Here is a 26,303-nt window from a genome sequence, read left to right as displayed (position 1 = left end):
ACAGTGTGTGCTTTGCCATGGTTTAGGATAGTATATATCATAGAGGCCTTTTTCTTTTTCATCTGCTTCTGCTTTAAGAACAAATTTGCTAGGGACGCCTGGGTGGCTCAGTCAGTTAAACATCTGCCTTTGGCTCAGTTCATGAGTCCAGGGTCCTGAGATCGAGTCCCTCATCGGGCTCCCTACTCAGCAGGGAGTCTGTTTCTCCCTCTGCTGCTACAACACCTTGCTTGTGCATGCTCGCTCGCTCTCTCTCTGACAAATAAATAAATAAAATCTTTTAAAAAAGAACAAATTTGCCAATTAAAAAAAGTCCTCAAAAGAAACTGCAAAGAATACACATATACATACAACAAATGTGTATAGCACATATGTTTGTAGATAGCAAATCCTATCCTCAAGAATTTACTCAGAAGGGGTACCTGGCTGGCTCAGTCGGTAGAGCATGTGACTCTTGATATTGGGGTTGTGAGTTCAAGCCCCATGTTGGGCATAGAGATTACTTAAAAATAAAGTCTTTTTAAAAAATAAAAAAAGAATTTACTCAGAAAAATACACTGACATGGGTGCATATGTGTAAGGGATATACAAGATAATGTATGGTTGGGAGTCATCAGCACATAAATTAATAGTATAATTTAGTAATTTCTGCACTTTTTGTTCTCAGCATTCTTTTTCATTCTTAAAATTTATTGAGCATGCCTTATTCCTATTAGTTTTTTCCGTATTTGAAAATAAAGTTGAGGGACACCTGGGTGGCTCAGTCAGTTAAGCATCTGCCTTGGGATCAAGTCCCGCATCTGGCTCCTTGCTCACTGGGGAGCCTGCTTCTCCCTCTGCCTGCTGCTCCCCCTGCTTTTGCTTGTTCTCTCTCTCTCTCTCTGACAAATAAAAAAATAAAATCTAAAAAAGAAAGTTGAGAAATTTAAGAAATGTACTTATTATTTCATTAAGAGTAACAGTAATAGTCATGTTACATGTTAATGTGAAACATAAAAGTAATTTCAAAAATATTTAGAGAAAACAGCATTGATTTTACATTTTTGCAAATCTCTTTCATGTCTAGCTTAATAGAAGATAGTTGGATTCTTCTCTTCTCTCTGGCTTCTGCATTCGATCTCTTGTGATACATTGTTTTGGTTGAAGTATATAAATAAAAGCTGGCCTCACGCAAATATGTCATTGGAAAGGAGAAGTATTTTTTCTTTGATACAACACCAAAACACAATAGTAGTTTCTTTTTTTTTTTTTTTAAGTAGGCTCCATACCCAGTGTGGAGCCTAATGTGGGGCTTGAACTCATGACCCTAAGACCAAGACCTGAGCTGAGACTAAGAGCCAGACACTTAACTGACTTAGCCACCTAGGTGCCCCTAAGTAGTAGTTTCTTAAATGTTAGTTGCATGATGGAATTTGAAACCCTATCAATGAACTTTTCATTCATGTTAAAACCCATTGGTCTGTCTTAAATTTTGAATGGCTATCAAGGATTGGTCACTTGGCCTCATTACATCCAAGAGAGCAAGATGGGTCACCAGGAGCTCTACTGGAGCCATCCGAGTAAATCTGGCAAGAGTTCTCATGCCTGGGGCACCTGGGTGGCTCAGTCAGTTAAGTGTCTGCCTTCAGCTCAGGTCATGATCCCAGGGTCTGGGATGGAGCCCCACATCAGGCTCTCTGCTCAGTGGGGAGCCTGCTTCTCCCCCTCCCTCTCCCTCTGTTGCTCTCTCGCTCTCTCAAATAAATAAAATCTTTAAAAAAAAAAAAAGTTCTCATACTTGCCACATCTGCTCAAACCAGCATGGTCTGATCTGAAAATACAGCCTCAGTATGTGCTGGCATTGTTTCCATCAGTATGCGAAGGATATAGGCTTCATTAAGTTGGATTAAGTGAACTTCTTGAATGGTCATCTGCCTTAACTGCAGATATCCAAGATACCTATTTTCATGCTAACTCGTTTTACATAAAATAAAAGTACTTCAATAAAGAAAAAGAAAAATACAGGTTCACTGAGTTATATAGATCTCCCAAATGCCAATACATTTCTTTATATAGTATTAAAAAATCATATTAGTTAATCTCATCAGAACCATTCTTATCATGAAAGCTTGAAGCATTGATAAATTGTCAAGCTCAAAGGTGAATGTAAGTTCTCTAAAATTCCAATTTTCACTTGAAAGCTTGAATTTTATCGTTGGCAGCAGTTTTGTGTTTTTGTTTTTTGTGCGTGTGGTTTTTTTTGGATGTGACAGGCTTATTTTACTCATTTTCAGGAAAATATTTCCTAAAACACAGATCCAGATAACCTTGGCTTGTCTGTTGGCCATTCTTTCAGGTACAAATGGTATTCTGTGAAAAAAGTGATTTATTTCAGGGCACAACTCAGTCGAACAAGTGTGTTTCCTTGAGACAACTATATACTTTGGTATGCAGCAAAAGTGCTTTCTGGGTACTTCCCATTTTATCACAGAATGCTTTTTAAAAATATACTCAAAGGCTGAGATTGATTAAAATCAATCATTTGTATTCTTCATCAAGGACATTCTTAAGTGAACTGGCTTAAAAAAAACAACTAAGAGGACATAGCAAGGAAGAATACAAAAACTACTACTAGTTTGCTGCCACTGCCTTGATTTATTCTCAAGTGTTATAAGTTTCACCTTCCATTGCTTTGCAGTATCATTGCAAATGTCAACACAGTAACAAAGGCAAATAATGTCTTAAACGTATTTTAAAAATAGTTTTTACTTTGTGGGCCTCTAGAGAGTATCTCAGACTTTGAGACCTTCTACTGTATTTTTGAGTAAGATCAACCAGAGTGAGTAAAGAGTGAGAAGAAAACCTGCATAGAACTCTGAGGAAACAGCACATTTTAGCAGAGGGGAAAAAGAAACCCAACAGGAGGTAAGAGGTATGACAACCTTATAGTATTTGATAATATCAGTAGTGAGCGTTTAATAAGTACTTTGTCCCAGGCACTGTTCTGAGTGCTAAACGTTGAGTCCTCATAGTAACTTTATGAAGTAGGTGGGTATTCCAGTTATCCACATTTTACAGGTGAAGAAAAGGGAGCACAGAGAAAGTTAAGTAGCATGTCCAAGTGACTCAACTAGCGGTGCATACCAAGCAGTCTAGTTCTACTGCCAGAGAGACGGAGAAAACTAGGAGGAGTATGCAGTAAGGAAGCTAAGAAAAAAGAGCCATTTCATCAGGGAGGGCATGGTCACTAACATAGAATAATGCTGAGTGGTCAGGTAAGATGGAGGACGGAAATGCATCCATTTGATTTCACTGTAGGGAGGTCATTGACAACTTTGGCAAGAGCAGTACCAATGGAGTGGAGGGACAGAAGCCATATAAGAGAGGGATGAAGGCTGGGAATGAGTGGGAGTTAGAAGAGAAGGCTTGAGGAGAGAACTTTTCCCAAAAACTTCACAGTTGTGAGATGGGAGAGTGCCAGAGGGTGTGAGGGGCAGGGAGAGAGCTATCAAAGATAAGAAGAACTTGAGCATGTTTAAGTTCTGATGAGAAGAAAGAAATAGTGAGGCTGAAGATAAAAGAAAAAAAAGTAAATAGAATGAAATTTCAGGAAAAGAATGGATCTGAAGCACCGGGATCTTAGTTTTTAGAGTGATTCTGATGCCAAAAGTTGAAGGGATTCCTTTCTCTTAGTCAAGATGCTTAAGAATCTTAGCGATTTCCACTTCCTTCTTCTTCCTCCTTCTGTCTTCCACTCCTGTAACTCACTACTCTCTCTAGAGTCTCTGTTCTACTGGAATTTCTTTGGTGAAGGTTAGCACAGGTCTCCCAAGTTGCCAAATCCAGTGGATATTGAAATCCTTGTCTTACTTGATCTCTGCCTCATTTGATCCTACTCTACCTCTGGCCTTCCTGTCCTCTAAGTGTACCTTTTACACTAGTATTTTCCAGGATCCTGACCTTGGTTTTCTTCTCAGTTTGTGTTCCTTTCTTGCTACAATCACAGCCACTCCACAATTTCAGCTACCACCTATATTCTCATTCTCTTGCTGTCTTTCTTTTTTCTTTCTCAGATCTCTGTGTGTGTGTCTGTCTGTCTCTCTCTCTCTTAAGACCCTTTCCAAGTTTATTTGCCTACTAGACGGTTCCATTTCAGTGTCCCATGGGCCCTTCACATTGAGCATAACACAATTCATCTATCACTCCCAAATTTGCTTTCTTATCTTATGCTCTACTTGGTTGAGACACCATAATCAACTTAGTTTTCCAAGCCAGAAATATGGAACGCTTGACTCTTTCTTTTCTTTTGCCTTCTACATCTGTTCAGTCACCAGGTGCTACTAATTTTACCTCCTCAGCATCTCTTGAATCTGTCCTTTCCTTTCCATTTCTGTAGCCTTTGTTCAGTGCTTTATCACTTATACCGTGAATTTTTTTACAGTGGCTTTTAACTGATGACACTCCTTTATTAATATATAAATCTATTTATCTCGTCTCCCCACCCCCCCACGGCCTAAAGCCTTCCAGTGACTCTCCATCAACTATAGGATGAAGTTCATGCTTAGCATAACATACAAGGCACCTGTGTTCTGGTCTCTAACTGGCTGTATAGCTTTTTCTCCTGCCACTGTTGCCAGCCCCGAATTTGTACATTGCATCGTTCTCTAAGCATACTTTGTTTCTTATCTCTTTGCTTTAATATATGCTGTTCCAGCTACCTGAATATCTTTTTTACTTCTCCTCTTTCCACCCTACAGAAGCCACTCAAATTTTTAATGTGATTGGTTTAAGAATTCAGTTGCAAAGTGAAAGGAGTTTTGGAATGTTTTATGTGGGACTCTACATTTGTGGGACTCTGCATTTCTTGGGGATACATATGTCTTGGGGGAGGATTTTCGAATGCTCCTTGTGTACCTAAGGATTAAATTCTCTAAACAGACTTTATCTGGCCTTAAGAATCTTTATTCAAACATCTTATTCTCTCTCTCAAATAAATCTTTTTTTTTTAAGATATTTATTTATTTGAGAGAGCATGAGGGGGAAGGGTCTCAGAGGGAGAAGCAGACTTCCCACTGAGCAGGGAGCCCGACGCGGGACTCAAGGATCGTGACCTGAGCTGAAGGCAGTCGCTTAACCAACTGAGCCAACCCAGGCACCCCACAAATAAATAAATCTTTAAAAAGGACGGGGAGGGGGCAGGCCCTATGGATCAGCCTGATTGCTAAGAGCAGTGTCTCAGGATAAATACAGCTCAAATATATTACTTGCCGTGATACCCCAGTTGAGAAGCTTGATCTGATCTTTGAAATATATGTGTGTATAGTTCATGTCCATCAGTGATGTTGCAGTGAATCATGAAGACAGAATTGTTAGTATAGCTCCTGTCCTCGGTATGAAAAAATAAAGTAGTAAGTAATTTCATCTTAATTAACCCAGACCTCAGTCAGCTGCTGCTGTGTATCTGGAGGGCAGGAAAAGGGCAGAATGAAATGATGTCTACAAAGCAGAACAGATATATTATAATCAGGTTGGGTCACTAGACTCATGTTCCTGGAGTGGCAGGTGGATAGGAGTAGCTTACCATTCATTATAGGCCACTAACTGCCTACTAATTCAGACCTGCAGGCAAAGGGAAGTCTGGTCTTTCAAATTATTTTAAAACTTGGGCAACAGATTGGTCCTGGAGAGGACAAAAAAACACAAGAGAAATTTGATTTCTCAGTGTCATCCAGCACAGCAGTTTTCAAACTATGATGTCAGGAATCTTTTACACTCTTAAAATTGTTAAGGATCCCAGAGAATTTATGTTTGTATGGATAATATCTACCAACATGGGCTGCTTTAGAAATTAAAATGGAAAAATTTTTTTAAATTGTATTAATTCGGGGTGCCTGGGTAGCGCAGTCGTTAAGCGTCTGCCTTCGGCTCAGGGCGTGATCCCGGCGTTATGGGATGGAGCCCCACATCAGGCTCCTCTGTTATGAGCCTGCTTCTTCCTCTCCCACTCCCCTGCTGTGTTCCCTCTCTCACTGGCTGTTTCTCTGTCACATAAATTAAAAAATCTTTAAAAAAATAAAAATAAATAAATAAAATTGTATTAATTCATTTATAAATGACAATAAATTGATTATATTGGTAATATAACGAATGTTTCATGAAAAATATTTTTCAAAACAAAAAAAAGTGAGGATAGCATTATTTTACATTTTTGTAAGTCTCTTTAGTATTTGGCAGCTGTATTCTCATGTCAGCTCCTGCATTTAGTCTATTGCAATGTCATGTAACCTGTGGAAAATGCCACTGTACACTCATGAGAGAATGAGAGAGGAGAATGATTCTGAAGTTACAGAATTATTATAAGAGTGTTTGGACCTTGTAGACCTCCTGAAAGGGTGTCTGAGACCCTGGGAGTCTTTACGGCATGCTTTGATAAGTGCCTATCTAACAGAAAGGATGAATACCTAATTTCACTTTCTTCATTAAGGTGATTCGTTAAGTACCTACATAAATCTGTATATTTAATTTTTATCAGAAAAAATTCTTTTGCAATCCTAAGTCCTTATTTATGGTTTTGTGCTTCACACTGTAGCACCAAATAGGTTCTCCATAAATATTTGTCAAATAGAGAAATTTTCTTAGGGTCTGTATTTGTGTAATTGTAGCTGACTAGATGCCAGTGACTTTGTCTTTCATGCACTCTGTGAACTAATGAGGGCAGGATATGAGCTAATTACAACTCTAGGATATTAAGTCCGCTCCAAGGTCCAGATAATAAAAAAAAAATATCTTGGCTTCACCCAGGTGAGCAGGGTACAGACCTGCCCCTGTTGGTATGAAATAAGATTTCTTGCTCTTTTTGCCTTATGCCAGAGATACCATCAGGGAGAACCAAGGTTGAACTGTTCCTGGTAAAAATAATAATAACAATAATAGCAGCTGCCTTTTAATGAATGTTTACTAAATAACAGGTACTGGGTTAGGCACGGATCATGTCATTTCCTTTTTAAAATAACCCTGTGAAGTAGATATTATCCCCATTCTATAAGTGAGTAACTCACAAAGTCTTGTAGCTGGTAAAAATCTAACTTGGGGCCTTTAATCCCCTGACTGCTTCTGAATTGAGGAAAAGCCCTGGATCAGGGAGTAAGAGTAGGAATTGGAGGGGCGCCTGGGTGGCACAGTGGTTAAGCGTCTGCCTTCGGCTCAGAGCGTGATCCTGGCGTTATGGGATCGAGCCCCACATCAGGCTCCTCCGCTATGAGCCTGCTTCTTCCTCTCCCACTCCCCCTGCTGTGTTCCCTCTCTCGCTGGCTGTCTCTATCTCTGTCAAATAAATAAATAAAATCTTTAAAAAAAAAAAAAGAGTAGGAATTGGAAAGGCTGTTTTTGTTATTGGATGTATCTCTTCATATAATTAATGTAGATGAGAGAAGACAGTGCTTTTATCTCTCAAATAGCCCAAACTCAAAAGCAAAGAATGACTGACTTAATTACTCCTCTGGATGCTGATCAATCCTGGGTGCCAACCGAGTTCCAACAGAGCGAGGGTAGGATTTGCAAGATCTGTCATTTGTCAGTTACTGAGCATCTACTGAGCACAGACACAGAACCTTGGTAAATACAAAAACAGTATTCCCTGTATATTCTGTGTTCATAAGGAGTTTAAACATGAGTGGGGTGCTAAAATATTTGTACACAGAATAATATACCAAGAAATACAAATTAAAGTATCTACTAGTGTTGGCCTTTGAAACTTTTGCACCACCTGTGTGAAAGAGGAGAGAACAGGTTACAGATGTGGCTAACTTTGTGTTCTGAATAAATATTTCTCCATGGCTCAGGAACTTTGGTGATAAGGGCAAAAGAAGTTTTCACAGAGGAAGATAATAACGTTTCTTATTCTCAGTCCCTCCCTTAGAGATAAATTCTGGATTCAAATGCAGATCAAGAAAATAGGTCAAGAGCACTCCATCTTTTGCCTCCCAGTCACAGTTCCATCTGGGGACTCCTTAAGATACTAAAACTGGTTTTGACTTATACTGAAAGCGACTACATGGAGCTTTTCCTAGAGCTGATGCTCACAGAAATTTGTGGTTGTGGAGAAGAGAGATCTCTCTCTTTCTCTCTCTCTCTCTCTCTCTTTCTTTCAGTAGGCTCCATGCCCAGTGTGGAGCCCAACGTGGATGCTTGACCAACCCACTGAGACGCCCCTCTTTTTTTTTTTCCTAGATTCTTTTTGTTTTTAGAGTGAACTGTGCCTAACATGGGGCCTGAACTCATAATCTTGAGTCAAGAGTCACGTGCTCGGGGCGCCTGGGTGGCTCAGTCGTTAAGCGTCTGCCTTCGGCACAGGGCGTGATCCCAGAGTCCTGGGATAGAGCCCCATATCAGGCTCCTCCGCTGGGAGCCTGCTTCTTCCTCTCCCACTCTCCCTGCTTGTCTTCCCTCTCGCTGGCTGTCTTTCTCTCTGTCAAATAAATAAATAAAATCTTAAAAAAAAAAAAAAAGAGTCACGTGCTCTACCAACTGTGCCAGCCAGGTGCTCCAAGAGAGATCTTTCTTGAAGAATCAAAGAACAGTTCCTTAATTTTCAAAGATCTACAAGTTATAAACTAATTACAATCAATAATAACACCATGGAATCACAGATATAGGAAAAAATCTTAGGAATCATCTCATTACTTCTTCTAGATGATGAAACCAAGACCCAAGAGTTAAGTGACTTGACTGTTTATATGACTTATTAGTGGTAGCTTTGGGAATAGAACTGAACACTAATACGTAATTTATTTCTCACCCTTCCTAATTACTTTTCTTCCAGGCTACTGAAGGTTCTAAGTATTTACATAATCTTTTGATTAGCCAGGAAGGTGACCAAGACCTAGGATATTTGTATTTAGGAAGAGCTCAGTCTCAGTTCCACTGGGCCCTCTGGTTAAGATCTTGATCTTTTTTTTTTTTTTTTTTAAGATTTTATTTATTTATTTGACAGAGATAGAGACAGCCAGCGAGAGAGGGAACACAAGCAGGGGCAGTGGGAGAGGAAGAAGCAGGCTCATAGTGGAAGAGCCTGATGTGGGGCTCGATCCCAGAACGCCGGGATCACACCCTGAGCCAAAGGCAGACGCTTAACCACTGTGCCACCCAGGCGCCCCAAGATCTTGATCTTTTGGTGTAAGGAAAACTACCATTTATTAAGCATCTCGTTTGTGCCATGGTCTTCTTTCTTTTTTTTTTTTTTTAAGATTTTATTTATTTATTCATGAGAGACAGAGAGAGAGAGAGGCAGAGGCAGAGGGAGAAGCAGGCTCTCCGCAGAGCAGGGAGCCAGATGTGGGACTCGATCCCAGGACCCTGGGATCACGACCTGAGCCGAAGGCAGACGCTTCACCGACTGAGCCACCCAGGCGCCCCTGTGCCGTGGTCTTCTTAATACATTTTCTCATTGAATAGCTACAAAGTTTTTGTGAAGTAGACCAGTGCTTCTAACATTTTAATGGGCATATGAAGATCACCAGAGTATCCTGTTAATGCAGATTCTGATTGTGCAGGTCTGGAATGGGGTTTGAGATTCTGCATTTCCAAAAGGCTTGCAGGAAAAACCAGTAATGCTTTTGGTCTGTGGCCCTTGTATTGAGTAGTGAGGATGTTGATATTATCTTCATTTTATAGATGAAAAAAAACAGACTTATAGAGGTTAAGTAAATTGCCCAAGTTCCTACGGGCAATAAGTGGTAGACTGGTAGATAAAATGATAGGTTTAGAGTCTTTCTGACTCTAAAACTCAAAATGTGATTAGGGAAGCCAGGGAAAAAATGGAAAGAGGGGAGCCTGGGTGGCTTAGTCGTTAAGCGTCTGCCTTTGGCTCAGGGCGTGATCCCAGAGTTCTGGGATTGAGCCTCGCATCAGGCTCCTCCACTGGGAGCCTGCTTCTTCCTCTCCCATTCCCCCTGCTTGTGTTCCCTCTCTCGCTGGCTGTTTCTCTCTCTCTGTCAAATAAATAAATAAAATCTTTTAAAAAAATGGAAAGAGAACTTACATCCTAATATTTCTTAAACAGGTCACTTCTCACGTCAGTCAATGGCAGAATCCAGGACAAAATCAAAAAGTCCTAGTTCCCAGCCAAGTGTTTTCCCTTTTGTCTCCCATCAGTCCCCTAATCAGGATATTTTCCTCATGCTTAGCAAACCATATTTAGAATTGGCTTTGGATTTTTCTCGTTACAGGTTTATTGCCAAACCCTGTGCACTCCATGTTGGCATCCAGGATAGTGGTCCTTATCCCAATGCCATTCTTGAAAAGGTGTTCTTATCTATTACCAAGGTAAGTGGGCAAAGAAAGAGGAAGATTCATGTGAGGGGTTGCTCCACAGGGTGGGGGAGGGTAGAAAGCTGGTATCTCCAAGGGTAGGGATAGGATGGGTAGTCCATGTAACTATAAGGAGAGCCTTATCCCCTCAGGGAAATACCTTTGGGTCAGGATCCCTTAAATAAGTGAAGTTTACATTTGAATTTTAGACCTAGTAGCCGCCAGAACCCTGCCTTCCCCAGACACACATCATACCTTGATTTTGGTTTTCCCTGTTCCAGCTTCTGTCATTATCTAGTTGCCTAATCAAGATAGGGAGGGTACCAATAGCCTTTGCCGTCTGGGTTTTTAATAGCTATTTTCACTCAGCTTGGGCTGGAGGGACAAGACCAAACAAGGATGTGTATAAAGGTAAAGCTCTTTTGATTATGTGAAATAGGACTTCTTACTAAAAATGAGCTTTGGGATGAAACCTAGAAAGATAAACATCCCTTAAATTGCTGTAGTTATCCCCCTCCCCTTGCCACTCTGCTAGTTAAAGGGATTTAAATGAGAGTGTTGAAGAAAAAGGGACGTTCTGACTCTGGTCATACATCTACAGTATCCTGATGAGAAGAGGCTGGAGGGCCTGTCAAAGCAACTGGACTGGGATGTCCGAAAGATCCAATGCTGGTTTCGTCATCGGAGGAATCAGGACAAGCCTCCGACCCTCACAAAGTTCTGTGAAAGCATGTAGGTGTGCATAGGGAGGTGGGGAGTGAGGTGAAAGGTAGGGTGTGACTGGACTGAGGTTTTCTTTTGGTAGTTCCATAGTCTATGGATGTAGAGGGCTAACTCAATTTATTATAGGCAGGAAAGAAGAGAACTGGAAGACTGGTCACTCTTAGTGTCTTAAACATGCTTGCCACTAAGCTACATTTTATAGTTCCATTTTGTTCCCTTTTCCCAAATAGATTGGGAGTGCCTTCCTATAACTGCCCTCAGTGTGGGTAGAGAGGCACACCCTTGCACGCCTTGGTAGAGATAGTACCAGCTTGCTCTAAATTGACATTTTGGTGGGATGCATCCCTTTTCTGGACATACTATACTTCATTTCACTGGGTTATTTTACTAATTATCCTCTGGACACAGAACACAATTTATCATTGTCATGCAAAAAAAAAATATTAGGCACTATCATTAGGGAGTGTATGGAAGAAAAGTTGATTAAAGCCAGTATACACTTGTGGAACTCTTTTAAGCAGAGCTGGAAGATGTCTCTGTCATTTTGGCTTTTTAGGTAACAGTATTTGTCCCTATTCTGGGGACAAATTATCTTTTTTTTTTTAAGATTTTATTTATTTTTTATTATTATTTTTAAAGTAAATTCTATACCCAGTGTGGCACTCAAACTTAAAATCCTGAGATCAAGAGTTGGCATGCTCTACTGACTGAGCCAGCCAGGTGCCCCTGATAAGATAAGATAAGAGCTTATCTTATTTCTCAGCGGTAATTGCCTTATCTCCAAGTCTGTCTTGACTTCCTTAAAGACTTTCTTGAGTGACTATTCATCTAACCTCTGTTGTTTGCCCACCCAGGTGGAGATTCACTTTCTATTTATGTATATTCTGCTACGGAATTAAATTTCTCTGGTCGGTAAGGCAAAACTCTCTCTGGTCCTCTGTTGGATTCTAATTATGCCTACATCTCTAGAGATAAAAGTTAAATACCATTAGTTCTTCATTTTCCTCCTCCCCTTTTATTTTTTCTATAATGCCTACAGCCCAGGTTTATATGCTAAATAGATGGTCTTCTGTCTGGTGTCTGACTTAAGTAACTTCCTAACTTTACTGTTTCTCCCCTTTCTTAGGGGAGATAATAATAATTGTAATAGCATAGTATAATGATATAGTATTGATTAAATCAGCATAGTCTGTGATGGTTTATAAAGCATTTGACAAAAATTCTATAACCCTTTAACCCTTTAAAAGTGTATGAAACAGGTATTATTCCTGCTTTTCAGTTAATTATCAGAGATGAAGAATTTCAGGCTTTTTGATTCTTGATTCCATGGTGGTTGGTTTTTTTTGTTGTTTTTTGTTTTGTTTTGTTTTTCACTGTACCACACTGTTTTCCTCTAAATGTTATAATTGAGGCTTCAAAACACATGAAGTAAAAAGAGGCAGAACTGAAGGAATGGAATAGACAAATACACACCATGGTTGGTGATTTTAATACTCTTTTTTCAGTAATTGACTAAATCACTAGACAAAAAATTACTAAGGATATAGATTTGTACAACACAGTCAACCAATTTGACCTGACATTTATAGAACACTATGCCAACAGCTGAAAAGTATATATAATTTTAAAGTACACATGAAACATGAATTAAGACAGACCATATACTAGGCCATAAAATAAGTCTCAGTAAATATTAAAATTTTGAAATCTTACAAATTATGTTCTCTGACCATAATGGAATTAAGTTAAAAATCAATAATAATAAGATATCTAGAAAATATTTGCAAGTTAAACTCTTCTAAATGACCCATGGATCAAACAAGAAATCACAAGGGAAGTTAGAAAATACTTAATTGAATGATGCTGAAAACCCAGCATACCAAAACTTGTGGGATGCAGCTAAAGAGTGCTTAGAGGGAAATTTATAGCTTCAAATGTTTATATTAGAAAAGAAGAAAGCTTTAAAATCAATGATAGACGCTTTTAAGATCTGGAGAAAGAAGAGCAAAGTAACCTCAAAGTAAGTTAAAGGAAAGAAAGAACCAAAAAAAGGTAAAAAATTAATGAAATATCACAGACCTGTACCCCTGTAACAAATAATATATGTGTTAGTTAATTGAATTTAAATTTTAAAAAATAATTTTAAAAAATTAATGAAGTAGGCATTAAACAAAGAGAAAACTGATAAAGCCAAAAGTTTGTTCTTTTTACGGTTTAATTAACTGTTAAGCCCCTAGGAAAAAAAAAGAAAACAAATGAGAAAACAAATGATTGATGTCAGGGAGAAAAAGGGGCTCTCACTATAGATGCTGTTGATGTTGAAAGGATAAAGACAATGTTATGAACAATTTAATATTAATAAATTCAACTTAGATGAAATAGACAAATTCTTTAAAGGACATCATTGAAACTCCATTAGAGATAATTATTTTTGACTTTTGAATCTTTGGCATGGAGATCTGTCTCGGTTGTCAAATGGAATCATTGTTTTCCTGCATCCCTATTTCCTATATCTATGTTGATACTTCCAAAAACTATCCTAGAGCTCTCCCTGCTCTTATTTAACTCAAAGTATGGGTTTTCTATTTGTAATAACACTTCCTTGTTCTAGAAGAAAAACCTAGCCATTTATTGACCCTTTAAGGACCCACAAATTCCGTCAAGAAGGATTCCCTTTTCTTCCCTGTCTCTCTTGTGCTCCTAGCGTAGAGAAAGGGATTTATAGGTAAGCCAGGATTGAATCCTAAAGGCTGACCTGGATTATCTGTTTTCTCTTAGTCACCTTGGTTCTGGGACATCCGGCAGTGCTGGCATAGCTATCCATTTCAGGTATGGTCTGAGCCCTTTCAGGACAGAGGCCTTATGTATGTATGGAAGGTACGGTAGGCAGGGCCGTCTCAGGGCAGATGGCACCTTTTCTTGGTATTCTTGAGTCTCTTTGAGTCATATATTTAGGGTATCTATTTTTGGGGCCCCCATAACAGTGAAATCCATCCATCTTTTTGTTCCGGATTCCTTATTATATTCACCCTAATTGGGGTGGAAAGAAAAGCAGCTTCCTGGCACTTAATGAGATGCATTCTGGTTCCAGTGTCCTTTTTGAATCAAGGGGAACTTGGAGTCCCCTTAAAAGCATCTTGGTTCTAATCTATACTAGAAAAATGTCAGGGGGCTGCTAACAGGGTAGAAGAAGAGAAGACCCAAGTATCTTAAATCCCTTGAAAGGCACTAATTGTCCAGAATTCTAGACGCGCTGATTTGATTGTGCTATTGTATGTATTCACCTAATCTGATTTCTAAAGATGCGAGCTGAAAATGTGTATATGGAGGGGCAGAGGGAAGAGGTATAATTCACACCAATCCAAAGTCTGTTACCTGTTATAGATCTTGGAAGATGATGGGGAGGAAGGATGTCTAATAATTTTGGGTATTGGTCCTCTGAAACAGAGAAAGTTGCAGAGATGGAATGAATTTTTAACTAGCTGGTATTCTAACTACTACTTTCTGTCTTCCAGCCTCTCACAAGTGGGCTTTATTACTATTATATCATGGAACTGGCCTTTTATTGGTCCCTTATGTTTTCTCAGTTTATAGACATTAAACGAAAGGTAAGGACACTGGCTCCCTCAACTCTATAATTTATTGCATCCTCCTCCTTTCTAGCAGCCACCATTACTGCTATTGTGGATTCTCTGCCCTGACTGAGACCACAAAAGAGGGAGAAAGTAGGTTTGATGAGACTGTTAGCTCTTGGTAATGTTCTCAGAAATGAGACTTGACTAATGATGAAGTATATTTGAGGCATTCAGGGCAGCCCAAGATAAGAACAGTTAACCAGCTAAAAAGCATACCCTTTTCCTTATTTTTTTCTAAGGTTCTTAATGTATAAAGTTCTGGAAACTAGTCAGAACTTAGAGGTGGCAAGGCCTCATCCAGGAAAAGGCCTGCTTTCAAAAAAGCAAGATCTGGCTTTTGTTTTGCATTGGAGATCCTTGCTCTCTTTTGTTCTCCCTTCTTGGTAACTCCACCTACTCAAAGAACGTCAACTGGAAAGGGTTTTGGAGGATTTAGTTTACTGTTTTCTTGCTATCGTTTAGGAAACAAATATTCAGAGAAGTGAGTTGACTTGCCCACATAATGACAAAGTTAGAAATGACTTAACTTTTTTAAAAGCAGACAGAAAGGGTAGAATCTTCACTTTTTATTGGTATGCACCTGAAATAATGTGGTTCCAGCAGCTCTGACTTTAATCTGTCACTAACTCATGATTATCTTTGGTGAGGAAAACGAGGGTTAGCATTTATGGGAATGGACTGACACTAATCTGGGTTATTAGTTATTAGGCTCAGTACTCAGGTCAGATGTCTTTGATTCTCCTATGGTCAGGAGACTCAGGTCCCCTTATTAAAAATTTATTTTAAAACATGACGCATATAAAAGGGTTTGTAATATATATGTGGGTTTTAAAACATACTAGAATGTATACTTGTGAACCCATCCCCAGCTGAAGAACTACAACCTACCATTGTATCTATGTGGAAAGCACAGACTTCTTTCTCATCCTTGTTTCTCTGACGAAAATCCACCTGCCTTCTCCCATCCTCTGTCTCTCAGTGGGCTGAGAAGTATTTATTAGACATGTCTGATAACAGGTATTTAGAGATTTCTCCGAGTTTAACCTTGCCATTTGAATCAAGAGGAAATTAGAGCTTTAAATCTGAAAGCAGAAGGTGCTTACAGCTAACAGATTATTTAGCATTTCTCTGACACTTTTTTTTAAAGATTTTATTTATTTATTTATTTGATAGAGAGAGGGAAAGAGCACACAAGCAGGGGGAGCAGCAGAGGGAGAGGGAGAACCAGGCTCTCCACTGAGCAGGGAGCCTGATGCGGGGCTTGATCCTGGGACGCTGGGAGTTTAGCTTCGCCCCTCCACAAAACTATCTTTTCTGTTAGGTCCCTTTGGTTGAAATTTCCCTCATCAAAACAGTCTTAGAATCTCAACGATACTGCTTGTAGGTCTGATTACCACCTGGGAAATTATTTCCAAGTTTCAGCTCAGCATACTTTGTCGACATACTCCGCACCTTCCACACAAAATTGTTATTTTGTATGCTTTAAGCTATTTTCACATAGATTATGGGTCAGCTACTGGTGTAGAGTTTTGGATCAAATGCTGGGGTGCTCCATAAGGGAGAGATTAAACAAAACAGAACCTTATCTAAGGCGTGGGATAAGATCCTCAGAGAACAGCGCAGGGCACTGAGGTGGCTAGTATCTCTAAGGCCTTGCCTTTACCTGGCTCTTCTATTTCCATTGCATCCTAGGACTTCCTCATCATGTTTGTGCATCACTTGGCCACCATTGGGCTCATCACCTTCTCCTACATCAACAACATGGTGCGGGTGGGAACTCTGGTCATGTGTTTACATGATGCCTCAGACTTCTTGCTGGAGGTAAGATCCCCCCAACCCCTCTTTCTTCATTTTTCCTCTTTCTCTCCTTTTCTTTCTGAGAACTGGCTTTCTCCCCAACTCAGTTCTTTTTCTAACCCTACCCCCAACTCAGTTCTTCTCTTCCTTTCTCCAGGCAGCCAAACTGGCCAATTATGCCAAATACCAGCGTCTCTGTGACACCCTTTTTGTGATCTTCAGTGCTGTTTTTGTGGTCACTCGTCTAGGAATCTACCCATTCTGGTAAGTGTTAGGACCATGGGGCTGTGGTCAGTATGTAGCTAATGATGCCTTTTGCCAATTTAGAGAATAGGCCACGAAAAACCCTACTGCCCTGCCTCATCCTGGGCCTAACCTGACCGACTCCTTACGGACTCTCAGGGGCCTTACTTCCTTCGCACAGTATTTCTAGGAAGGTGTGATCCAGACTGAGAACATCCAACTCACTTGGCTATGGCTTTCCAGACTCCTCTCTGAGGAACAGCCCTCCTTTTACGCCTAAATAATTCCTTTGCTTTCTTTTGTGCTGATTGCAAAATTCTTAGGTTCTTCTTCTTTTCTTGTTCTTATACCCTCCTCCACTGTAACCAACACACACACCACTCACTTCTACACTCACTGCTTTCTGTACAAAGCCAATGACTGTAGGTTGAAGATTCTCCTTAGTCTGAGGGAATCAACTACCAGCTGTCCTATCTGTGCCTGAGGAGAAATGACTAGGGTTATGATTAAAATCGCTGCCCCGGTTTTGTGAAACTCCTTATATTTGAAATGATTAATGATGGGACTTAATCCATCAGGTCCTGAGATTTACATATCTTTCCCTGCCCCGTAAGATAGAAAACTTCGTAGGCCCCCTTTCTTTATCTTTTCTCACTGTGGATGAATATCCCTGGCATTTCAACTATTAGAATGTATAGAGAGAAAACATAATGGGTTCTGTTTCCTGGAGAACTGAGCTTCATTCCTACCTCCCTGGCTTTGAAACTAGAATCTCACCACTGGCCTCCTCTTCTAGGATTCTGAACACGACCTTCTTTGAGAGTTGGGAGATAATCGGGCCTTATCCCTCCTGGTGGCTCTTCAATGGCCTTCTCCTGATCCTGCAGGTTCTACATGTCATCTGGTCCTACCTAATTGTGCGAATTGCTTTCAAAGCCTTGATCCGAGGAAAGGTGAGGACGAAAGATGGCTTCTTTCTTTGGGGCTGGGTAGCAAGACAGATTATTACTCAGTAGTGCTTCTCTGTCTAGCTTAGTGAGCCGCAGCTACTCAAGCAGACCCAGCAGAAAGCTTAGGACTCCAGAGTTTTCACCTTTTCTCTAAGCGTTTTGGCTGTTAAGACATGACTTACAGGGGCACCTTGCTGGCTCAGTCCGTAGCGCACGTGACTCTTGATCTCTGTGTCGTGAGCTGAGGCCCCACATTGGGTGTGGAGATTAAGATTACTTAGGAGGAAAAAAAAAAAAAAGACATAGATGCAGGAGGAAGGATCTGCCTTCTTCCTGTCCCTTAGGAATGCCTATGGTTAAATAATGAACAGTAGTATGTTTCGAGATGACCTCAACTATTTCCTGCACCTTACCTACCTACTTCAGTGCATTTTGTATTTTTGGTTTTTAGCATAGAAACCTTTTTCCAAAGGAAATCGTATGCAGAGCTCTAAACTATAAGCTGTATAAAAGCAGCAATGTTCGATTGCCTAAGAATGGCATGGTAGTTCATAAGCCACCCCAAGATGACCACACTGTGATTTTCAAGATATGGGGCTACATACTGGCCTCATCCCACTGTTGCATGAGGCGGTGATCCTAAATGAGATAGATATTTAGGGTTTCAAATACCCACCTTATGCCAAGAGCCCAAAAATACAAAGAAAGGGGTCATTTGATGATCAAACTCATAGCTGAAGTGTACAAGTTCTGAAGGAGTCGGGCTGGGATTTGCCCCTGGGCTCGGGATCCGGCCTTCAGCAGTACAGAGTACCAAGGGGTAGGGGCTCTGCCAGAGGAGACACAGTCCAGGACAGAGGGATGGAATGTACCAGGCGTATATGATCTGTTGTGTCCCTGTTCCTTACGGCTGCAACTGGTTTTGGAACTTGCTCGGCGTGCCTATGCATCCTGCTGTAGCTTCTGGGCTACTGGACATCTCTCTTCTCCCCTGCTTTTCTTTCCTGACCAGGTGACCTATCCAGGAAGGATTAGACCCAGACTCTGTACTCTCCACTCTTTTCTCATCTCCTTCTTTTTCTCTATGCCTGGTGGGAGCTGAACAGTTTCATCTCTTGCATGTAAGTGTATCTGTGCTTCTAGTGTTCAGTAAAGCATGTCTGTCCGAACGTGTCTCTCTTCCTTCCTGCTTTCCTTCCTGTTCCCCGTGTTGTCTCCAAGCATGCCTCTCTCCTGACCCTGTGGGGCCATTGTTGACTGGAGCTCAAGCTGCCAGATTCTTTTTCCTAAATGGAGGCAAGAGTTGAGTCTACTCTTATTTTTTCCCCCTTTTTGAGCCTCCTTTTACCTCAAATCTAGATAGACTTTGCCCTCTGGCAAAAATTTCCAGAAGGTCAGATAATCATTTGCCTGGGTTCAGAGGTCAACAGCTGCAATAAACCAGTCTTAGAGCTAACCAAAGCAAGTGCCCCACTCCTTGGCAACAGCATTTGTAGCTCTGTTCCCCTCTCACCCCCTTCCCTCTTTCACTGTCTTTTTTTAACAAAACACATTGAAGGGCACCTGCCTGGCTGTTGGTAGAGCACACGGCTCTTAATCTCAGGGTCCTGAATTCAAGCCCCACGCTGGGTGCAGAACTTACTTTAAAAAATACAAATTAAAAAATCCCACATTGATTATCCTTCAGTTCTGGAAGTCAGAAGTCTGGCAGGTCTCACTGGGTTTCTCTCCTTTACTTTTTATGGTCCATGATAGAGAACTGGAAACCCTTTGGTGTCATCAGGCTCTGAGTCCAGGAAGAGTAGAACTACCAGAAAAGGCCCAGTTATGGATCAGCTCTGGGGATAAACAAAAGTCAGGATGACCAATACGAGTAACTCCAGTGGCCACCACCACCAGAAGATAGAAGCAATGAGGAAAGCTAGCTGTGTCATTTGTACTGTTCTCTTCTAGTGTTTGAGGTAGGAGAGGAGAAGGCGTGTCTGGAGTTTCCCTCAGACCTACACCCGGACTCAGTGAATGATTTCAGCTCTGTCGGGCTGGTCCTGAGAGACACACCCTCACCAACACAGCTTCTTGTTCCACAGGGAACAAAGATGAGGAGAGAGAAACAGAAAGAGGCAAAGGATATTGACAGCTCTAGCCATGGCCCAGATAGCATATTGAGTCAGGTGCCACCAGAAAGTAGGCCACGGTGGGAGCAGTGCCCAAACATGGGCTCTGTGGGCTGAAGTCTGTCTTACAATAGCAGACAAGTTCTGTCCTCACCTTTCCTCCCTTGGCCCCATCCCACCCAGGTGTCTAAGGATGACCGCAGTGATGTGGAAAGCAGCTCAGAGGAAGAAGATGTGGCTACCAACACAAGAAGCGCCTGTGGCAGCAGCTCCAGCAATGGCGCCAATCGGGTGAATGGTCACATGGGAAGCAGCTACTGGGCTGAAGAGTAAGGTGGTTGGTGTGGGGACTACAGCACACACGGACTCGTAGGGCCACTGGCCACCTGCTCCTCTTGGGCCTTCCCACATCTACACGCATGTGACTAGGGGGTCTGCAGGGCACTGAGGAGAATCAAAGAAGCAAATATTTTCACTTTTTTAAAAAAAAAAAAACTCTGCCATTTTGTATTTAATAGCCTCCAGGTTCTTTCAGTAATGTTATTTGCTGTGTGTGTGTCTATGTGTGTCTGTGTGTGTGTCTGTGTGTGTGCGCGCTCGCACACCATGCATGTGTATGTGTGTGTGCATATGCGTTGTGCATGTGCACGCGTTTCATTGCCTGGGTTGGGGCACAGTTCTAGACAGGAGCCACTAGGCCTTGTGCCCCCTTTGAACCCACCTCAATCCCAGATTTGGCTGCATCTTGGATAATGCTGGCTCTGGACTGTCCCCTCCCTCGTTGTCCATGGCTGTCGAAGCTCTGGCCATCTGAACGGAACCGTAAAGTTCCGCTCCAGGTTCCTGCACTGTTGTTCCTTGGAGCTGGAATCTTTCACATGAAGGTGTACAGAAACAGACAGCTGTGGACGGGATGCCCAAGATGTTTGTGGCCCCTAGCTAGATTCCCTTCCTACCACCTGGTAGTCACAGGGACAGCCGCTGATGCCCTGCTCTTTACTAAATGGTACGCAGGGAGGAGGGGGTGGCAGAGGGTGCACGGAGGGCTGGAGGAGGACAATAGCCACTGAGTGAGCCGTTAACGGTTTATACTATTGTTTACTCTTCTGTGATTAAAAGTGCTTCAACCCTCCTCTCCTGTCTCAACCTCTTTAGTGACTCTGTCCCCAATTCCCTGAATCCATAAGCTAAGTAAGAAAATTTTCAGGTCTGATTCTGAAGGTTCTTAGACACCCAGTTGTTCCTTTCTGTGCATGCTGGGGAAAGAGTGCCTATGTTTTATGGCTTTATGTGTTAAGAAAAAATAAACATGCATAGTAGTCACAAAAAATACTGAGCAGATAAAGGTATGTATATCACCAAACCAACAAAGGATTTGGTCGAAGACACTTTTAGTGAGATACCTCCATTTCTCATACAGAGGCTACCACTTAACCCTTAAAAGATTGTGATAAATGAGTCTTGAGATGTTTTCTCTTTTAGTTCTGTTTCCTTTTAGCCATGGAAAACAGTCTTCCTAATTCAGACTTTTCTGTAGTTGAGGTCTTTGCAAAATTACCAGTGGTAGTATTCATCTCAGGATAGTTTTCCATTTAGTGAATATTCAGATTATCAAAATATTTCCAGATGTTCTTGTGTACATCAAGGCTTATGAAATGCTTCATTGTCAGGGAGATGGATGAAAATTGAAAGAAACGGGTTACTGTTCTAAGAATCAGGTACTCACTTGGCGTTCATTGACATTATTGGGATATAGACCCTGCTAAAGTTACCTTACTGAGTGGCTGGACTTTTTTTTTTTTTTTTTAAAGCGAGCATGCATGAGCAGGGTTAGGGGCAGCAGGAGAAAGAGAGAGAGAGAATCTCAAGCAGGCTCCACCCCAGGACAGATCCAACGTAGGGCTCGATCCCACAACCCTAAGATCATGACCTGAGCAGAAATCAAGAGTCAGATGCTTAACCGACTGAGCCACCGAGGCGCTCCTGAGTGGCTGGCTTTTAAAAAGACTTACCTTGGGGCATGTGAAAATTATTTCTGAAAAATCTTACATAGTTATTTGGTCAGAGCTAGCCTGAAGTCTTACATTTAGTTCCTCAACTTGCCATATTGTTGAAAAGACTAGTAATTGTGAAATATGAATGAAATACTTTTAAAAGGTAGGGTTTTAAGCCTTTTGAAATCTGAATAACTGCTCTGTAAATCTGGAGTTAGTTGTCCCAGTTAATCTGACAAAAGATGCAACTGAATGGTATAATAATAAAAATAATAGTCGATAACACGTAGCTCTTCATTACACACCAGGCACTACATTAGGCACTTCACATCTGATAAAAATGAAGCAAAAAGAAGTTAACTTGCCTGAGGTCAGAGCTAATAAAGAGTCAAACCCAGCGTCGCTTTTGTTTTTGAGGAGGAGGAGGAGGAGGAGGAAGAGAGAGCGTCTCAGGCAGGCTCCATGCTCAACATGGGATTCCATCCCACGAGCTTGAGATCGTGACCCCACCCGAAACCAAGAGTCAGACACTCAACTGACTGCACCATCCAGGTGCCCCAAGCACTCGACTCTTGATCTCAGCTCAGGGCTCGATCTCAGGGTCATGAGTTCAAGCCCTGTGCTGGGCTCCACACTGGGTGTGGAGCCTACTTAAAAAAAAGAAGAAGAACGTCCTGTAGAGCTGACATACATCACTTCCACTGTGTTCTGATCAAAGTAGTCATGAGGACACCTCAACTCGAGAGGGTGAGAGAGGCTGTAGCACCTCCGTGAGGAGTAGCAAGGCTCACTGCAGGACCATGTGCAACGGGAGATACGGTTACATTCATCTTTGAAAAATTCTAACTGCCGCATTGAGGAAACTGAGTCATAGAAACTGCTTAAAAAACACAAACATAGGGGCAGTTGGGATGGCTCAGTCAGTTAAGCGTCTGCCTTTGGCTGGGGTCATGATCTCAGGGTCCTGGGATGGAGCCCTTCATTGGGCTCCCTGCTCAATGCGGGGTCTGCTTTCCCTCTCCCTCTGTCCCTCCCCTTGCTCCTGCTTGCTCTCTCTCTCTCAAGTAAATAAATAAAATCTTACACACACCAGAGCACCTGGCTAGCTCGGTCGGTAGAACATGCAACTCTTGATCTCAGGGTCATGAGTTCAAGCCCCCATTGGGTGTAGAGATTACTTAAAAAAAAAAAAAAACCCAAAAACCCAAAAACCACCAACATCTTAGATTGCTTATCATGTATCATGAGCTTTCATGTTATCGCAATCCTAAAAAGACTCCCATGAGTTTAGTTAGTACGTGATTCAGTATGCCGATTGTAAACCAAATTCTTCAGACTTCAGAATATCCAGTATTCATGCAGGGAAATATTTTCAGTTCAATAAAATATTTGTTAAGTGTCTACTTTATGATAGGCACTGTGGCAGAAGATGGGGACACAAAGATGAGCAACATCTGGTTTCTACTCTCAAAGAGCTTGTGTAACCCCAGTAAGGGGGGAAAGTACTACAGTGCAAAAAGAACTTTCTAAATTATTCTTGGCAAGGTGGGAGAAAACTTGAAAGTGGAGCTTGGCCATTAAAGATGAACAGAGTTTTGTCAGGAAAATAGGAATGGAAAGGTATGTTTAGAAGAGATGTCAAAGTATATGAAAGATATCAGTTCCGGCTTAATGCAGGCTAAAAACCTGAGATAAACATCTAGAGATGGTAGATAAAGGTTTTGTTTTGTTCGTAAGTTTGTTTTTAATGGATAACTGAGTTTCCAAGAAAGGAGACACCAAAGACACAATGAAAGGAACTGAAACCTAGTGCAGAATGTAAAACAGCTGATGGAATTACGAGAGCGATAAGGGAACATAACTGAAGGACTTGGGTTTTAATGCTGACAAGAGACAAGACCATGCAGGAAGCTGGAAATGAGACCTCCAGTTAAAACTGGGACCCTGAGACAGCGTAACCTTAGTGAAAGGGGAGAAACTATGAAAAATTCATCCAGTTGGCAAAAGAAAGAAGCAAGGAAGTTTGCTTGGGCTTGTGGGGTCAGGAGTCCTCAAATTCTGGGCCCACACTCCATGTGAACTTGAGAACTCAAATATACACTTCCTGTGTGGTCTAGGAAACTTCATGACCCCTCCTCCAATCCCCTCCAACTTGCATGAAAATGGTCTCAGAGCAGTTACCCATGGCACTGCTCTGGAGAGACAGGTGTGATGATGCAGGCCCACGTGGGATTCTTACACCGCTACCACCACCTCCCAGATAAAAAAGCTCTAAAAGTCCATCTCAATCAAACCTGCAAGACATATAACTAAAATATACTAGTATCCAGAATATACATAACTACAGAAACAACAAAGACAAGCCAATAGCAAGACAAAGGCAGGGGAGGGAGCAAAGGATATGAATAGGCGATTTCTAGAGGCAGGTTAGGCTAATGGATAATTAAAGGGCACTTCGGTGGCTCAGTTAAGTGTCTGTCTTCAGCTCAGGTCATGATCCCAGGGTCCTGGGATCGAGCCCCCAGTTGGGCTCCCTGCTCAGCACCCCCACCCATGCTTGCATTCTCTGTCTCTCTGAAATAAATATTTTTTAAAAATTAATTAAAAAGGTGCTCTACTTTACTGGAAATCAATAATATGTAAATGAAAACTAACAGAAACCACTTCACACCACTTTGGAAAACTTAACAAAAACTAGTAAAGCTAAATATTAGTAATAATTACTCTTGGAGAAACTAGCAGATGGGCCCGAGAAAACATACAAGGATAATGATCTCTCTCTAGAGGAATGGAATAAATTGATTTGCTCATGCAATTGGATGAGCAATTAAAAACTAAGGGTTTGGGGTTTTTTGTTTTTTGTCAATATGGATGTACTAGTCTGAACCTATAGGATATAAATATATAAATTTAAAAGATTTGTTAAAAGGAACTGGCTCACATTGACTGTGGAGGCAAGCAAGTCCCAGGATCTGAAGTCAGCAAGCTGGAGAAGCAGGAGAGCTGATGATGTAGTCCCAATCTGATTCCAAAGGCCTGACAACAGGGAGAGCCCAGGGTCCCGGTCAGAAGGAGAGGAAGGCCAGTGTCTCAGCTCAAAGACAGACGAGTGGAGACTGACTCTGACTCTGCCTTTTTGTTTTATTCAAGCTGACAATGAATTGGTCAAGGGCAACCGGCTTTTCTCAGTCTATGGATTCAAATGTTAATCGCATTCAGAAACATCCTCCCAGATGCATCAGGAATTCTGTTTAACCAGTTATCTAGGCACTGAGTGGCCCAGTCCAGTAGCCACATAAAATTAACCAGCACAATGGATAAATAAATGTCAAAAACAATGTTGAGTGGAAAGGGCAAGTTTCAAAAGAAAATGTCCCATTTGATTCAATCAACATACTTTTTTTTAACCCCAAATAATATTAAGTGTATTTCTATAGTGAAAGTGTGGAAACATATAGAGAAGGATGGATAGTTTTTATCTTTGGGAGGGGAGGATGTGAGTGAGATGTAAGTGGTATCATATTTTATTTTTGGTGCTTTCAATACATTTGGAGTAATTCATTTCAAATATTTTTTTAATATAAAAAGTATGTGGCACTTTCAGGGAACTGTAAGCTGCTGGAGTTGGATCAGAGTGGCGGGAGGCGAGAAGCAGCAGATGGCTTGGGACCATTTAGTGAAGAAGAGTCTTGTCTTGTTGAAGAGTTACATTTTAGATGGTAGGCTATAGGAGCCCTCAAAGGTTTAAAGCAACAAATGAGTCTTTTAAAAGTACTCATGGGGTAAAAAAATTAGGGGAGGGTATCTTACTAGTTGGGACTAGACATTAGAGGTACAAGAAATGGCTTTATTAAAAAAGGGACAGGATGCCTGGGTGGCTCAGTCGGTTAAGCGTCTGCCTTGGGCTTGGGTCCTGATCCTAGGACTGATCTCAGGGTCCTGGAATTGGGCCCCATGGCAGGCTCTCTGCCTGGCGGGGAGCCTACTTCTCCCTCTCCCTCTGCCCCTCCTCCCTGCTCATACACGCGCACTCTCTCTCTCTCTCTCAAACATCTTTAAAAAAATAAAAATTAAAATTAAAAAAAAAAAGCAGCTGCCTTTGGCTCGGTTCATGATCCAGGGTCCTGGGATTGAAGCCCTCATCAGGGAGCCTGCTTCTCCCTCTCCCACTACCCCCCCCCCCCCCGGGAGCTTTCTCTCAGATAAAATCTTTAAAAAAAAAAAAAAAAGGACTGAATGGGCATAGGCTGATAGTTAGGTTACAATCTGTACCGCCCTCACCTCAGCCATCTGTATACAGTTGTCTTCTCTTGTTCAATAAATTTAGTCTTCTGCAGAGCAGGCCTCACCAAATAGAGTTTAGCCACAAGCCCTAGACCTATCTTAAAAAAAAAAAAAAAAAAAAAGCAGATTTGGAAATCTTGCACTAAAATGACTTCTAGGAAACAACCCTGAACTTTGTGACAGCAACAGGGCTCTGCTGTCTGATAGTAATTTCTTGTAAGGAATTGGCTCACAGAGTTACAGAGGCATCCCTTGTGATGCTCTTAGTTGTCTGCC

At 41.4% G+C, this 26,303-nt stretch overlaps 1 protein-coding gene across 2 annotated transcripts in view; it reads left to right on the top strand.

The window, feature by feature from the left end:
- CERS5 (ceramide synthase 5) overlaps nucleotides 1-20,881 on the top strand; it is a 29,110-nt gene extending 8,229 nt beyond the window's left edge. The window contains exons 2-11 of one of the 2 annotated variants that reach the window (XM_045801081.2): nucleotides 10,206-10,302; nucleotides 10,889-11,019; nucleotides 11,865-11,922; nucleotides 13,789-13,839; nucleotides 14,526-14,618; nucleotides 16,338-16,466; nucleotides 16,600-16,706; nucleotides 17,482-17,638; nucleotides 18,648-18,756; nucleotides 19,933-20,072. In XM_045801081.2, the coding sequence (XP_045657037.2) occupies nucleotides 10,206-10,302; nucleotides 10,889-11,019; nucleotides 11,865-11,922; nucleotides 13,789-13,839; nucleotides 14,526-14,618; nucleotides 16,338-16,466; nucleotides 16,600-16,706; nucleotides 17,482-17,638; nucleotides 18,648-18,737 (913 nt within the window). In that variant the 3' untranslated portion in view covers nucleotides 18,738-18,756; nucleotides 19,933-20,072. Of the gene's footprint in view, nucleotides 1-10,205; nucleotides 10,303-10,888; nucleotides 11,020-11,864; nucleotides 11,923-13,788; nucleotides 13,840-14,525; nucleotides 14,619-16,337; nucleotides 16,467-16,599; nucleotides 16,707-17,481; nucleotides 17,639-18,647; nucleotides 18,757-19,932 lie in introns of both variants that reach the window. The other variant, XM_045801080.2, reaches the window with a different exon arrangement.
- The last annotated feature ends 5,422 nt before the right edge of the window (nucleotides 20,882-26,303 follow it).

Source organism: Ursus americanus, chromosome 25 (assembly GCF_024610735.1).
Source record: "Ursus americanus isolate L20-20 chromosome 25, mUrsAme1.1.p, whole genome shotgun sequence".
Classification (NCBI taxonomy): Eukaryota; Metazoa; Chordata; class Mammalia; order Carnivora; family Ursidae; genus Ursus; species Ursus americanus.
This window is presented reverse-complemented; position numbering and strand designations above follow the sequence as displayed.